We start from the raw sequence: 17008 nt of genomic DNA, 5'->3' as shown, positions 1-17008 counted from the left end.
CAAGGCCAAGGCCAAGGACTTGGAAAATTTTCCGAGGCAAGGCCAAGGCCAAGGACTTGGAAAATTTTCCGAGGCAAGGCCAAGGCCAAGGACTTGGAAAATTTTCCGAGGCAAGGCCAAGGCCAAGGACTTGGAAAATTTTCCGAGGCAAGGCCAAGGCCAAGGACTTGGAAAATTTTCCGAGGCAAGGCCAAGGCCAAGGACTTGGAAAATTTTCCGAGGCAAGGCCAAGGCCAAGGACTTGGAAAATTTTCCGAGGCAAGGCCAAGGCCAAGGACTTGGAAAATTTTCCGAGGCAAGGCCAAGGCCAAGGACTTGGAAAATTTTCCGAGGCAAGGCCAAGGCCAAGGACTTGGAAAATTTTCCGAGGCAAGGCCAAGGCCAAGGACTTGGAAAATTTTCCGAGGCAAGGCCAAGGCCAAGGACTTGGAAAATTTTCCGAGGCAAGGCCAAGGCCAAGGACTTGGAAAATTTTCCGAGGCAAGGCCAAGGCCAAGGACTTGGAAAATTTTCCGAGGCAAGGCCAAGGCCAAGGACTTGGAAAATTTTCCGAGGCAAGGCCAAGGCCAAGGACTTGGAAAATTTTCCGAGGCAAGGCCAAGGCCAAGGACTTGGAAAATTTTCCGAGGCAAGGCCAAGGCCAAGGACTTGGAAAATTTTCCGAGGCAAGGCCAAGGCCAAGGACTTGGAAAATTTTCCGAGGCAAGGCCAAGGCCAAGGACTTGGAAAATTTTCCGAGGCAAGGCCAAGGCCAAGGACTTGGAAAATTTTCCGAGGCAAGGCCAAGGCCAAGGACTTGGAAAATTTTCCGAGGCAAGGCCAAGGCCAAGGACTTGGAAAATTTTCCGAGGCAAGGCCAAGGCCAAGGACTTGGAAAATTTTCCGAGGCAAGGCCAAGGCCAAGGACTTGGAAAATTTTCCGAGGCAAGGCCAAGGCCAAGGACTTGGAAAATTTTCCGAGGCAAGGCCAAGGCCAAGGACTTGGAAAATTTTCCGAGGCAAGGCCAAGGCCAAGGACTTGGAAAATTTTCCGAGGCAAGGCCAAGGCCAAGGACTTGGAAAATTTTCCGAGGCAAGGCCAAGGCCAAGGACTTGGAAAATTTTCCGAGGCAAGGCCAAGGCCAAGGACTTGGAAAATTTTCCGAGGCAAGGCCAAGGCCAAGGACTTGGAAAATTTTCCGAGGCAAGGCCAAGGCCAAGGACTTGACTCCCAAGGCCGAGGCCAAGGCCAAGGACCAAGGACCGACCTTCGGTCCTCGAGCCGGTCCTCGAGGCCAAGGACCGGCTCGAGGAACACATCCCTGAATTTTAACTCAGCACACAATATTTAAAACACTTGAACCTACAAAAGTCAGGATTAGTGGCTACAATGAGCACGTTTCAGAGTCCACATCTTTTCGAAGCTGATTTAGGGAAAAAAAAATGTTGCGGAGTTCAACTACAGTCCGGCGATACTCCCTGCAGTCTAACAACGGGAGCACCACTGCCACCCACTGTTACAGTAAAAGTAGTGCAATTACACTTACCCATTATGGAAAACATAAATAAATTTTTTCGCCGGTGTCAGACATAACCCAAACTATTTGCCTAATTATTAGGCTACCGTTATAGATTTCAAACGAAAAAATGTCAAGGTAGCTGAAATCATACATTTATGAAACTTTTACCCATGTCAAAGGTCAGCTCAGGCCTCCGTTGTTGCCCACACTGTAAAAATGAATCCATTATTACAATATAATGACTAACCAATACAGTAAAACAGTTGATCTTCAATAATTTTTTATGGAGGCCTATCAATCCAGAAGCCTTACTGATGTTGAACAAGTTCAGCTGGAAGATGATGAAGGTGATTGGGGTCAAAGGTGTTCATCTGTGAGTACATTGTTGGACCATGTAGTTAACCAACAAAAACAAACAAAAAAAAAAAATCAAACAATAACAGCTGAATTTCCACCTGAACACGTGGGGGGTGGGTGTATCTTCATTTCACTAACCTCCTCGTTCAGACTGTCTCCTCTTTTGAGACAGCGCATGTCGTCACAATGATTTATGACTTTAATAAAACTCTGTGTGTGTGTGTGTGTGTGTGTGTGTGTGTGTGTGTGTATGCGTGCGTGCACGTGTAGCTCAGGGCCACACTGTCCTTTACAATCACTCCACACGCTCTCATTTCACCACCTCTCTCTCCTCCCTCTGTGGCTGACAGTAGCTGTGAACAAGCCCATGAGTGTGTGCGTGTGTGTGTGTGTGTGTGCGCGCGCGCCCTTGACTGGTGACCTTGAGTGAGGCCGTTGTTCTCACTGCCACTTTCCTCCATTTTCCAACTTGCCTTGATGCTCCCCGAAGGGATACGGGGGGCAAAAAGTAAATTAACGCTAAGTCTTTTCGTATAGTAAGACCAGCTCCCGTGTGTGTGTGTGTGTGTGTGTGTGTGTGTGTGTGTGTGTGTGTGTGTGTGTGTGTGCGTGTGCGTGTGTATACAGTACACGTACAGTACGCGTGAACTAAGCCAATGTTTGGTGAACTCAGCAGAAAATATCATTGGTTTGATTGAAAAAAGTTGCAGGTTTGGTCTCCATGAAAAGTGTTGATTATTTCTACTGCTCTCCTCCTCTAAATACAGTTTTAATGTTGGTCCCCATGACTTAAGTGTAAACATGTCATCATTTTACAAAGTCAACGGATGGATAACGCATTAAAGTGACGCAACAAACTTTCAAAATCACGATACGTTCATTATTGTTATCTTTGTAATGGAAGAAATTACGGTAAATCATTTGAATATCGGGGCGCTATGGCAACTCAAACGGTACAGTTAAGCAGTTACATTTATTTATATTTTTATAAACACATTTTAACCATTATTGGATAACATATGAAATTACTGGTAAATTAAATATGATGAGGTAGCCTTGTTTCAATGAGTGTTTTAGTACTTTTCTGTTGTGTGTGTGTGTGTGTGTGTGTGTGTGTGTGTGTGTGTGTGTGTGTGTGTGTGTGTGTGTGTGTGTGCGCAGTAAATAAAAGAAAAATAAGAGTGGCGAGTGTATTGGCCACATCGCTTATATTTGACGTCATCTATACATAATTAATTTACAGCAAACATAAATAATACTGCCACAGTAAAAACAAAAAAAAACATGTCATAACATTATACAGGTATTATCTTTCGTTTTGTCCAGAAGTAAACACTGGAGTCCCGTGTACACACCATAATATGCAACGTAGCTAAGTTGTAACTGCTTCTAAGCTACACAAAACCTTTGCACAATAAAAATAATGAGTTCACTTTATGTCAATGAAAACAGCGCAATAATGCATCCCGGGAACACTGCGAGAAATAGTTGGCATTCAAAAACTAACAGACAAGGAAGGCCTTGAGAAGCAACGTCAGTCCGCTCCAGGACGACTGGCAAGTGTTTCGATGAGGCACAGTAACTTGCGGAAGCAGCTAACAGGAAGGCAATCTACTAAAAACTACACTAAAAATATAAATATTAAATACATGAATGAGGTCAAATTCAAGTTCCATACACAATATTATTTTCTATGAACTAAAAGGTGTCCATGCGTACACCATGTGGGTCTGCTTCGGTACATACTAGAATGGAGGTCATCTAATAACCATGAATTAGTCTTACGGTACTTGACTGGGCGTGGTGTCTTAAAGATGTGTGTCAGTGAAGGTGGCCTGCTCCTTTCTCACGCAACTTAAAGACTTGATGGCATCTGCAAAGTCTTCCTCCACATACTGAAACAACAATATCGCATCTTCAGATTACCCATCCAGCGTGGATATTAAAAGTTTTCACACTCCTGTTCAAATGCAATGATTTGGGGGTAAATCAGAGGTAGTATGCTCACTCCCACTTAACATCTTGAAAATATATATTTTTTTTCCATTTGACTTATCCTATACCTAAATTTAGCTGGGGTTGATTGATCCTTATGAATGGCAGAAAAGGTTTTGATACCATTTGGCTTTTTTTTTTTTTTTTTTTTTTTAATGACAAATATCATGGGATTTTAACAGAGGTGTGTGGACATCAAGCTATCGATGTCATCTCACCAGAGGTGGTTCCAAAGGGTTGTCCCAACAGCCCTCTTCCGTTACCAGAGCCTTCCTGTCAATCAGCTGGCTGAGGCTCTGATGCAAGGGATGATGGGAGTAGGCTTGGTTCAGGTCTGATTGCCTGGGGACCCTCAGGACAGACATGGGGTTGAATGCAGAGCCGCCGCCCACTAGCTTGGTGTCTGACAGGCCCTGAAATGTACATTTGGAATGTACGGTTACTTAACAATTCTGTTGTATGCATGAAGCAGCGTTTCTCAGTATTTCGTGAGCCAGGGCACAGGTTTTACATGAGAAAAATCTCAAGGCACACCCAGCAAACAAAAAAAAAATAGCACAAAAAGTATCTTCTTCAGGATAGTCAGCTTGCTTATACTATTGATTAGGTTCATGGGAAGTTATTTTTAGTTTGTGTTTAATAATTTAATCACCAAATACAGTTTATGTAACATGGGCTCATGATTGTGTACATGCTAGATGGATTGTCTAGATGCTTCATGATCCTTTCCGTCTTAAGTGCTTTGTCATCTTTTGTGGGAGGGCCTCAATTATTCAAAGACTTTTGCCAATCGCGGCAGGGCTTGGTCTCAGTAACAGTCGGTTCGCTGTAAATAATATGAAATTATTTAATTGTGAGATGGTTTTACGTGTGGTATTCACACACAAAAAAATCAAGTCCTTCACGTTATGTACTTGTTGAGTACAAACCTTGTATGTGCACAGATTGCCGAGTTGACACACAAAGCATGCACACACACACACACACACACACACACACACGCACAAAGACAGCATGCTCGCTCAGTGCTTAGTACCTCGGTGTACACAGTGTAGCTTTTAAGCGTTACGTTGTTGATCTCAACACAGTCTGCTACAGTGTCAAACTGCAGGGGAGGGAAACAATAAAGTGGCCATTTAGGGTTAGCCCACAGTGGGAGGAGTCTTACTGTGTGGCGATCAGAATGAAGCACAGAGCCGGAATGATGTTTGGAACACAAGTCGGGATAAGGCTTCTGAGGGAGGGACACAAGAAAGATGGAGGACGATCATGTGAGCGAAAGAGTGGCTCAAATCAAGACACAGTTTAGAAGCAATGTTTGAATTCAGTGAATGATGCAACTGAGAAATGGGAGAGAGAACACAAGTAAACATGAATAAAAAGTTATGATGTGTGTGAGCAGCAGATGTGAAAAGATTGTTTTTTTTTTTTTTTAACAGTAGACCCTGAACATGAAGCACACAAACTCAGCAACTAAATTGATTTCCCACATTTCTGTTACATTATTATCAGCATCATCTTCATCATTAACTTCATATTGACATATATTATGGGTCTCATTAAAGGTAAAATTCTGATTAGAAATGAAATATAGTACATTTTGATTTCAAACATTTTATTTTCTAAATCCAACCCCAGTGCTTCCTCTACAGGGATGATTATTTCATCAGCTTCCTCTAGTGGCGCTAACGTAAACCGGCTGTACAACGATTTGCTATCCCAATATGCAGAGGTTGCAAAAAATAACAAAATATATCTTAAGGCCATACCTTCATAAATACAAATCAATTCTCTCTCTGTCACTCACTGACCGTGTAGGTCTCTCCTCCAGCGTTCCTGCTCTTCTGAAGCATCACCAGAGGAGGGCGCTCTCTGGCTGACGGATTCTTCCTCAGAGCTCTGTGAATGGTGGAGAATCAAAACATTCTTGTGTTGTTTGCCTTTGAGGTAAATGTAACTTTTTTTTTTTAATGCACTTACCTAGCTACCTGTCTACCTACCTACCTAATCTATCCATCCATCCACCATGCTTTATATGAAGACAGATTGGGTTACAATGGTGAGAGTACCTTTGCAGCAGCAGGCCCAACAGGATGGCCAGCAAGAACAGACCCAGCAGCGCCAACAGCAAAATGAACCACAGCTCCGAATAGACTGGCGCTGCTGACAAGCTCACTCCCTCTTTACTTCCATCGTGTGGATCAATGGGACCTGTAGGGTCAATGCCACACTATTTATTTGGACAGAAGTACAGTATTGGGACACCTGCTCAGTGCAGCACCTGAAATAAGAAAGTGATAACTTGGACCCTCCAAAGTTGGTGTCTACCAAACTTTGGAATTAAATTGTCCAAAAAGTTCATGCTCATGTAGATATGTGTGTTCTTTTTTTTTTTTTTTAATTTTTAATAAAAGACATGAAACTTGGAAGCGTGTGTATGTGTGTGCTACCTAGGCCTGATGTGGGGCTATATCTGACAGTGGGAGTGGAGGCACTGCCACTGTCTGTGGTACAAGTCACCTGGAATGACAGCGCTGCGGAGGACAAGGAGAGAAAGACAATGTCGTTTGAGAATACTGGTGAATAAAGCTGCTTTTAACAGGTTTGAGAAATGACACACAAGGTGGGACAAATCCTCCTTGTGAAAGCAGAGAAAACAACACCAGGTTGATCCGAAAGCAAGGCTATTGTTTGTCGTGCCTCTTTATGATGGCAAGCTTATAGGCAACGCATAAAAGCATATTTCATGTTTTTTGTTTTGAAGGCGCAACATTGTGCCCGAGTCAGATCTGTGGTACAAAAATGCTCAGTTTGATTGACACTGTAAAAGGGGTCCTAATTTAACAACAGGTGAATTATTTTAGTTGTATTTTGCGGTGTTGTCAAACGCGACTGATTCAGAAGTATTTTTAATATTTTGGTTTGGTTGTGTCCTCACTTTTTTGTGATGTGCGTGGAACATGGAGGAAGCTGTGGAAGCCGCTGTAGATCCTGAGCTGGCTCTCGGTCACCGTATACTCCCTCAGGTAGTCGTTCAGGGAGAAGGAGCCGGTCCAGTCAAGCCAAATGACCGTCAGGTTGCTGCCCGCTGACAGCTGCGTCACATACTGCGGAGCTGTACAGAGACAAACATTTGGTTGCATTTATGCAAACAGCGGATATTAATGGAAGAGGTAAACTGAGAGTGTGCAGAGAAATGACAAACCTTCCGTGAGTGTGACAACAGTGGTCCAGTTGGAGGCGGTGCTGCCCATGTTGTTAAAGCAGGCGACTCGAAGCTCGTAGGCAGAATATGGCTGAAGGCCTGCGTAAGCATGTTGACAGTACTCAGATGTGTGCGCAATAAAACGTTCTTAACATTTACTTCCGACAATTTGGGCATGAAAATATGCTAAAGCTGTAATATACACTGACTGGTGACAATATGATGTGAGAGATCCAATATCCAAACATTATGCCATCAATCACATTTAAGTTTTGACTGAAACGGTCAGTGTTAATATTGCATCAAACTGATACGTGTCCCCCATAATTTGCCATTATCATGCAGCTATTTAAGCTAGCATAGAAAGAATCAAAGAAAAACATGATGAAATGCATCAATTGTATGTGCATCAATTACAGGTGCATCTCCATAAATTTAAATATTGTGGGGATAATGTATTTCAGTAATTCAATTCAAAAACAGAAAATCATATTAAATTCACTACACACAGAGTATAACATTTCAAAATTTTATTGATATCAATTTTAGGACTGCAGCTAACAGCAACCCAAAATTCTCCATTAAGAGGCTGATCATAATGATGCGAGAATTTCAAACAGTAACCTGTCACATTGTAGCTGCGCCGCTTGCCAAAGAACGTGATGTCTGCCGGGCCAGTAACACAAGGGTGGCTCACAGGCTGGGGGGGCTGCGGGCAGGCGGTTCGCCGATGTAGCTCACAGCTGCATACAGCGAGCGTAAGCAGAGTGACAAGTGAGGTGACATCATTGATATGATCCCCGAGCTGCACCTTTCTTTCAAAGTGCAGTTTCTGTCCTCCCCTCACCTCTCGATGATTCCGTTGGGTTCCAGAGGCTCAAACCAGGCCAGTTGAGCAGAGCGGGAGGTCAGCATGACGGCACGAGGAGGCGGCTGGCGGGCTGGGGGAGCGGCCAGGGTGCGCAGCTCAACTACTGGTCCCTGGCTACAGCACTACAGTTACAGTCGTATATCATAACTGTTAAGTGGAAACGATGTCCTAATTTGGTCAATTTCACTTTTTTTTCACCCACACAACATATACAATTGGTCAGTCCTCACAAGGGGCAAATAATATTAAATGATTGAGCAGTCTAAAGTGTTGAACATGATTTGCTCTCTTTGGCATCCAATGCAACTGCTTAACCAAATGTGACATTATTATTATTATTATTATTTGCTTCCTGAAAAGTGATGATTTTGGAGATATAATTACATCTCATAGCATTCAGCTAATTTATGTAATTTTTTTTCAATCTTTTGTTGGATGACTGCACTGCTCATATAAATGAATTTGCTATAACGTTGTGCACTTGTGTTCCATCAGAAATACCACACGTTTTCGGAATGATTTGCATCACTTCAGTTGTGTGTATATATATATATATATATATATATATATATATATAAACACACACACTCAAATACAGACTTTTTGAAATTAATTTTGTGAAATGTTGTGTACATTGCCTTTGTCCTTCAGTATTCATCAATAATTATTTAAAATTGCTCATTTTCCCCCTACATAGTTTTTTTTCCTTAAGTTACAGTGCTGTAGTTAGGTTTGTACTAAGCATATCATCACCTTCTTAAAATGATGGCCTTCATCATATTTTGACCAAAATATACTTTTTTTTTTTTTTTTGCCTTGTACATCTCCTCCTGGTGCTAGCCACCTTTGCTAAAATCGACTACATGCTTTTAATCAAACATATCATTCAATTCTACCCATGAAATGAAATGAATGCATAAAATAATCAGCATTTCGATGATCCGACAAGCATCTTGAATCTCGAACATACAAAACTGAATACTGTTATTGATGTAAGTTCTGAGTTCTAGTGTTCTAATTAGGTTGTGGAAGAGTACCCATGTTGTGTCCAGGGCAATTGCATGTCAGCAAAATGAAAATAACATTCAATCATATCGATCCGATTTTGCATTCTCTTGGAAGAGATTATTAGCCGTTGTTCTCTTTTCTATTGCGTGTGTCCTCATGTGTGTACACCAACGCTGATACTTGAATGCTTTCAGGATATTTTGGTTAGAGGTTTAGTGGGACTTTCTCCCTTGTTCCATGTTAATACCTGAAAACAGGTGCAGGCCTCCACTCCGACCCTGTACTGTGTGTAAGGCAGTAAACCATGAAGTGTCTGTTGATGGGATGTTCCCTCTGAGAGCTGGGGGTGGGGGAACGGAACAGAGTTTGCGTTCTTTCCACTTTAGGGTTTCAGACTGCTGAGGAAGTAAGGAGAGGAGGGAGAGTAGTTCCATCTTTACCAGAGTGACGTGGTCGTTTGGGTCCAGTGAGAACACGCGGTAAAGGCTGACGATGCCGTTGGGCTGCGCCGGGGGACGCATCTCCACCACGGCCGTGGTTGCCGAGACATGTCGGAAAGTGGGCGGAGCGACACCCTCGGGTGGAGCAGGGCCGGTTCTGCCTCTGACCCACGGACTGGAGGAGCGGCCGGCTGAGTTCACTGCCCACAGCTGCCGGTCAACAACACATTAGAATTTCAGATGCATGTTATCGGCTCTTAACGAAAGTGTCTCTTAATTAGCCGACATGCAACAGGATGTACGTCAATGTATCGGCTCATCCATCAAAACTAGCATCGGGCGTGAGAGTGGAACCTTTTCACCGTGCAAGCCAATGCTAACATATCTGCATGACAATTACTTTTCACCTTCATCAAGGAGTTAGTCTCTCACACACACACTCCACACACACACATACACACACACGCACACACATACACACACACACACACACACACACACACACACACACACACACACACACACACACGCGCGCACGCACACGCACACGCACACACACAATAATCTTATTTGTGTGCTTGTGTTGGCTATAATTAGAGGGTGTACACAATACAGGGTCACGCGGGGTGGAGATTTGCATGTGTAAGTCATCTGTTGCCTGTCAGAAGTTGCGCACCAGGCAGATGGATGGGTCTGAGCTGAGTTGTTCAAAGTGTGTATGTGTGCGTGCCGAGTTGTTTGTGGCCAGAGATGGCCAGGATGGAGCGTGTATGTGTGCGCACTTGCATCATGTTAGGAGTGGAATTAACCTCAATAATAGTCAATTAGGGTGTGATCAATCAGAGTGATTGATCTAAGTGACAGCACAGATGGACTGGGAAGTGAGAGGAGGAGGGAGGATGGACAGACTGGGCACGAGGAGGAGGAAGAGTGGCTAAAATATCGGAAACAAAGAGAACTTGCACACACAGAATTATGGCCCATAGATAAGATTGCTTTTGGTAGAGGAAAGAAATTTCATCTGTGCTGTATGTTGCACATACAGCACATATGAAATGTTGCACATAAAGCACATTTGACAATAAAGTTGACTTGAACTTGAACCTTAACACGCACTTGGTTTTTCGGATTTTTTTCCTTATACATATCAAAGATTGTTTATGAGGGAAATAGTCACAAAAAAAAAAAAAAAACCCACAAAAATTTTAAATGATTTTAAATATGATATGCTTCCCATTGGAAACAGCAGCAATTAAAGAGACTGAAGTCACTGTAGCTGTTAGGTAGTGGTGACACAGTATAATTGCAGACAGGCATTAACCTTGGAATCTGATATAAACTCAAAATGAGACACATTTGGTTATGAAGGCCCAGTAGGGACACCATATTGAATATAAAACGTAATAAAATAGGAATTGGGAACTTGTGTGTCGTGCGATTGTGCTCCCAGGTTCTCCATGAAGATCCACTCCATTCTCCATTAAAGTGTGTGCACTGTTAACTGGGCTGTGATGTCCATTAATCTCATACATTTGGCTGACAATGCACTTATATTGATAAATAATAATAAAAAAATGAAATGTGGGCTAATGTTTTGATTGACACGGTCAGAAAGGTATTCATTTAAAATGCACTTTGTATGTTGATTGTAGGTTGTAGAATTGTACTGTACTGCGCTTCTCGTATTTTTGTTATAGGGCAAAATGCTTGGAGATTTTAGAAGTGCTCTTATTACTTTTTTTTATCAGCTTTGAAAATATAAATAATGACAATATAGTATAAACAGTTATCTTGGGGTGTGCTTAATCAAGATACGTAGTTGTTCCCCATTTGTCACAATGAACCATGCAAAGAATATTGTCAGTTATTCAGACTAAAAATGAATCTGAATATTGATTATTTTTAATTAGCTATTCTTAAGCGATGTGTCTGGGCTTAACAACAACTATACTTTTGCATTAAACTTATTGAGGTTTTATTCATGAAATGACTGACGGCACTTTTCTGTAAACTTGGACCTTAAACCTACTGATCATTTACTTCTTCTGGAATAGCCAGCAAATCAAAATGCTTTAATAGTTTGCCCAGCAACAATGCTCTGAACAAGGGAGCAACACTGTCAAAACGTCTTGCGTTGCAAGAAGTGATTAAAAAGTTGCTGTCACACAGATGTAACAGCGAGAAGAAGTTGCAACCTGAAGCACGAGAGATGACATTCACCTTGATCAATCTTGTGGTCCTTAAATCATGAACAGACTCGTTACTGCTTCCACTCATCTCTTGTTCTCTCCCCTCCTATTGGGCCACCATTTGGCTTGTTAGACACAAAATAAAAATACACTCCGTTTGCCGCCATGGCAACAAAAGACTACGGGGAACTTCCCGGCTGAATTTGAGTGCTTTTATTGGCCCGTTGGATAGCACGCGCCGTGGAAGTGCTCTGATAGGCCGGCAGAGCGACTTGGCGGGTGCATCTAGTTGGGGTGAAGGGGCTAAGTTGTGTGAAAGTGGGCAGTAATTAAAATGACGCATAAAGCTGTCAATAGGAGCTTATGACCCAGTGTAATTAGCCTAATATGATTTCTCTCTCTGGCACGGCTAAACTGAGCTGACGTATCGTCCTTGTGTACGTCTGAAACACTAAGACAAGAGACGGTAACTGCCAGTAAACACAGCAACATTGAAGTGGCTGCACACGAATCATTGTGATACGGATGATAACTCGGTGAATGCGAATGAAAAAATGTGACATCGAAAAAGAGATTTAGTGTGTGTGTGTGTGTGTGTGTGTGTGTGTGTGTGTGTGTGTGTGTGTGAGTGTGTGTGTGTGTGTGTGTGTAAAACTTCGTAGTGTGACTCAAACAAACTCACGTGGAACACCTCTGTGAGTGCATGTGACCATGGACAACACAAACATAGCAACACCTCGTCCCCCGTTGGAAAATCCCCAGGGGACATGTAGCGGTCACCATTAAAAGGTCTTTCCAACACAAGCACTGTTACCAAGGGGACTAACGGCTAACTCGATTGGCTGGCCGGTAATCAGGAAGTGGGGTACTCTGAGGGCGCCGTGATTAATGGCGCCGTTGCCCGCCCGTCATCTCCCAAAGCTCCTCCTCTCCCTCCTTCTTCCTGTCATAAATTAGGACCCTCGTAAATAAAAACGGCACCACAATCAGGCAAACTCAATCAATTACACAGGTTCTCTGGCCTCGGCTCGTGCATCTGACAGGCGGGGATGCTAATGTTATTGTTGCTTCCAAAGGGCTTGCTTGTCAATTAACATATCAACACGCAGCACAACAGGACGAATATGAAGCCTTCTATTTACCACCTGTCTGAATACTTGGCTTATGTGTGAATCAGTTTTTCCCAAATAAAATAATGATAATCCCATTTTACCAAGAGTGACATCCGAGCCCGTACACAGTAGTTCAACACCAAGCCATTATTGTGTTGTATGAATGGCACCAGGCAGATACACAAGTAAATTGTACGTTTTGCCATCTAGTGGAAGAGCACTTAATAGTTCCGCCTGTCACTCTGCGTTGCTGGCATAGATAGCTGAACAAAGATACATTGTTTGTGATAAATAATCATTTTCAAACCAATTACATAAAAATTCATAATTTCCTGCCACACACTGAGCAAAATGGCCGAACGAGACTGAATTTTTATTTAACCACAAACAACATGGAATGACTGTCAAGAATGAATGGGATAGCACGGGCTCTGTTGCTATACTCTGTGTGTGTGTGTGTGTGTGTGTGTGTGTGTGTGTGTGTGTGTGTGTGTGTGTGTGTGTGTGTGTGAGAGGCTTTTGACAATGATCGCCCCACTCATTGACTTGACTGCACTTGTACTTTTCAGTATCTGAGACTCTCCACGCTTCACTTTTTCATCACAGCTACATATGAAATTATACGTATAGCAAAGTATTGAGAGTCATGCAACGAGTTGCATAACCCTGCACACTATGCGGAAGATGTAAGCTTAATGTGGTGCGGCACAGATTGGAAACAATGTTGTGTAGCTGTTTGCAAATACAGTATGTGTTTGTCTTAGTGTGGAACTAAGTACAAGATACCTGGTACTCATAAGTGGTGAATGGCAGGAGCCCCTCATCCTTGCAGTTTGTGGATGAGTAATTGTAGACAAGTGTTGCTGCATCATTTTTGCGGCTATCGGTGGTGTGCTCCAGTCTGCGATACACCTCGTAACGTGGGGTCTTCCCATTTGGCTGATCCGGTGGGGACCAGGTAAGCAGGAAGGTTGTCTGGAGGCCCGTATAGCTGTCAGGTTGCAGGTCTAAGAGTGGCGCCGTCTGTCCAGCTGGGGGAGCCTCCGGCGTGAGGATGGATGACCAGTCACTGGACGAGCAGCCCAGCTCCGTGCATGCCTCCACCCTCACCTCATACCTGTACGCAATTAAACATCACTCATTTGTGTGTACTAATGATAGGAATGGATAGACATTTGAAATACTAATTTAAGATTTATAATTGTGGTTGTAGTGTGCGGGTGTGGGCTAAATAAGGTAACCAAAATGTCAGAAACAACTCTCAGTATGATGCAGCATTGTTCTTCACCACTGCGAACTACAACAATGACACTTTTGGGAAAGCCTGTACCCGTATTAGACTTTGCGCGCGAGCCTAATGTTGTGGTCAGTGAGTGTATATTGCAACATTAAATACAATATTTTATTGGAGAACGGCTATAAAATCCAACAAAACCAGGAAGGCGTTAATTTAAGCTTGATTCAGCAGTTCTGCATGGTCCACATACTATTTTGCATGAGTAATTTCAATTTGGCATCCGATATCGTGAAGGGCATTCTGGTCCACGGAATTTTCAGTTTAACTTTGTTATACTGTGGGGAGTGATAACGAAAGCAACTAAAGCGTAAGACCTGTTGTAGAGAAATGCAAGGCAGCAGGATAAAGACTGTGAAAAGACACACATCATGTGTGAAGTTCATTTGGACAAAGAGAATGAACCCGTGTCAATTCCCAAACAGGATATTAGGAAAATAGGAAACAACTGCTCAAAAACCTGTGGTAGGGAGCGAGACCCTGCAGAGTCGTATGTCTCTTGGAGAAGACGCCATCTTTTGGAGTGTACACGGTGCTGTTCCCACTGAGCTGGACAGGCTCTCTGCGATATATTGTGTAGCTTATAATATCTCCATTAGGACGGGCAGGAATATTCCACTCCACTTTCACCTAGACAGGACAACGAAAATGCAGGTCAAGACTCTGAGAAGGACGATGCAACCGTAAAATAACCTCACTGGTCATAGGATTACCGGTAGGTCCATCAGCTAATGACGCCCAATGCAATTAAAAACAAGCAACCCCATTCCTGAACATTTCGACGTATGAGTTATTCGCTTGTTTTGAGGCAGCTCTTGTGTTGGATCTCATGAGATTGTAACTTTGAGGTCACTGAGTGTAAATCTTTATGGAGATTTCAGTGAGTTTGGGTCAACCTGATCGGGTCCCATAGGTGACAGCAAGGGGGGGCCGACACCCGAAGGGGCCGCTGGGTGAGTCTTTGCTGAGGCTGCGGCGCTGTTCACCGCTCCCCTGCTGTTGTTGGCTCTGACAAAGTAGCTGTACTCCACACTGGGCAGAAGAGTGAAGTCGTGGTAATGAGTCTCTGGGCCCACGTAGATTACTTGGCCATCTCTGCGGAGTTCGTAGCCTGTGATGACGCCATTGGGATTCTGTGGTGGTCCCCAGCTTACTTCTACTGACTCCGGACCAGTGACCTGAAGTAGAAAAGTTACAGGTTGCATTAAAATTATTTCCAACACGGAAATGGCCTTGAGAATTGTCAATTGTCACTGGACAATAGTGCCACATGCAGCAGACATGAAATATTGACAAAGCAACCACAGTCAGGAGCATATGTTGACTTTGTTCCTTGTGAAATTTGACGTTGAGGTGTTACAGCTGAGCACAACGCAACTACCGGTATATACTTTTACTGAGTGGAACGCATACAGATTTAGGTTTTTAACGTTTATTTGCTGGCAGGATGATATATTTCATTTCATTTTAACATGCTAATGTACCTTTAAAGTGGGGACGAGCATATCCAAAGGAGGGGCCTCCTCCGTCACAGCAACTATTGTCGCACTGGCGGTGCATCCACCACGAGTACACGCCAACAGCACAAGCTGGTAGGATGTGTGAGGATGAAGGTTGACCAGAACGGTCTTCAGGTCTCTTCCTCGGTAAGCCTCTTCATTGTTCACCTCCAGTACATACTGAGTCACATCCCCATTCTGGGTGGGCGGTTTAGTCCAGGAAATGTCCATACTGCTGGATGTGATGGAGTTCACTGTGGGAAGCTCCACGGTGGTGGGGGGAGCCTCTAAGGTGGTAATGTTAGTGTGAGGGCTTGTGATGCAGCCCTCGGGTGTACAGGCTGTGATTGAATAGCTGGAAGAGAGGAGAGAAAAATAAACAGTTCGATATTTTGAATTGGTCATTGTCGTCATTTAACATACTGTTCAGTTAACATGCACAAGTTCGGGGTAGATTTTGACCGAGGCCAAAATGTCCTCTTAAAAATTGTCAAAATCATGTAACGGAGTAAAGATCAAATTCAAATGTATTATTAGCCTGTTTGATATTGAGAGATGGGTGATTGCTGTCAAGTGCAGACCCCTGTATGACTTCTGGCCCTTACTGTATGTTTAGTGGTTATAATCAGTGTAACGCTGTTTTAATCTTAGATTTTTTTCGAGATTGCTCCACGATTCTTCACAAGCCAAAAGGTGCACTTTGCTGCGCGAAAAATATATGACTTGGACTCTTTCACCGTTTAGAGATTCCTCATGAACTCAACTGGTGACTGTTTAAGCGGGAACACGTGGGCACACGTGAGACCATTTCAAGCTCCCTCTTGAACACTCTTACCATTGTTCAATAAAACAATTCATACATTTATGGCAGGCACAGTTTTAAGATTTCAACTATTACCACCACTTTCCATCACACATTGGTATATCTAAAAATCCTTTTTGTAGACACAAATCAAATCCGCCCCAGAACCACCAAAGCAAGAATGACATTTTAAAATATTTCAATTTTTGTGTACTTTGTGTCACTTTAGAACAGTGATCACATTTCAGGGTGGACAAGGAATGACATTTAGAGTATTTTTGGTATAGTACATGACCTGAGCAGTATGTTTAAACCAGCCTTACCTATAGCTCGCAAAGGGAAGAAGATCCTCGTCGGTGTAGCTGAGCACCGTGGGATCAAAACTGAAGGAGAAGCTCACGTTGTTTCTCTGGATCCTGTAAGACTGGAGCACGCCGTTGGGTTCGAGAGGAGGAGTCCATGACACCAACAATTCACTGGGTCGACCCTGAAGGTGACTGACGGTCGGTGGGCCTAGGCCGCTAGGGGGGGGCCTGCTTGGTCGTCACCGTTGACCAGGAACTATGGGCGTGACCGGCGGGGTTGTGAGAACGCACGGCGAACTCGTACTGAGTCCAAGGAAGCAACCCAGTCACTGTGTAGGAGAAAGTGTCATTTTCTTGTGGAGCTAACTCTCGGAAGAGCACCTGTTTGTGACAATGCGGGTGATTGACAGAGATATTAAATGACTTGTTAGG

The 17008-nt window shown here is 43.4% G+C and overlaps 1 protein-coding gene across 1 annotated transcript in view; it reads right to left on the bottom strand.

Moving 5' to 3' along the window:
* Window positions 1–3044: 3044 nt before the first annotated feature.
* ush2a (Usher syndrome 2A (autosomal recessive, mild)) overlaps window positions 3045–17008 on the bottom strand; it is a 152944-nt gene continuing 138980 nt past the window's right edge. The window contains 18 exon segments of the mRNA XM_019891922.1: window positions 3045–3751; window positions 4070–4264; window positions 4888–4956; window positions 5663–5750; window positions 5921–6062; window positions 6302–6385; window positions 6790–6966; window positions 7057–7155; window positions 7681–7799; window positions 7904–8049; window positions 9183–9275; window positions 9376–9585; window positions 13463–13793; window positions 14431–14600; window positions 14867–15148; window positions 15455–15824; window positions 16595–16800; window positions 16802–16957. Of these exon segments, the coding sequence (XP_019747481.1) occupies window positions 3665–3751; window positions 4070–4264; window positions 4888–4956; window positions 5663–5750; window positions 5921–6062; window positions 6302–6385; window positions 6790–6966; window positions 7057–7155; window positions 7681–7799; window positions 7904–8049; window positions 9183–9275; window positions 9376–9585; window positions 13463–13793; window positions 14431–14600; window positions 14867–15148; window positions 15455–15824; window positions 16595–16800; window positions 16802–16957 (3024 nt within the window). The 3' untranslated portion in view covers window positions 3045–3664.

The sequence above is a fragment of the Hippocampus comes genome, unplaced genomic scaffold (assembly GCF_001891065.2).
Source record: "Hippocampus comes isolate QL1 unplaced genomic scaffold, H_comes_QL1_v1.1 scaffold275, whole genome shotgun sequence".
NCBI classification, from domain to species: Eukaryota; Metazoa; Chordata; class Actinopteri; order Syngnathiformes; family Syngnathidae; genus Hippocampus; species Hippocampus comes.
The sequence above is the reverse complement of the archived record's forward strand: the minus strand, read 5'-3'. Positions and strand labels throughout refer to the sequence as shown.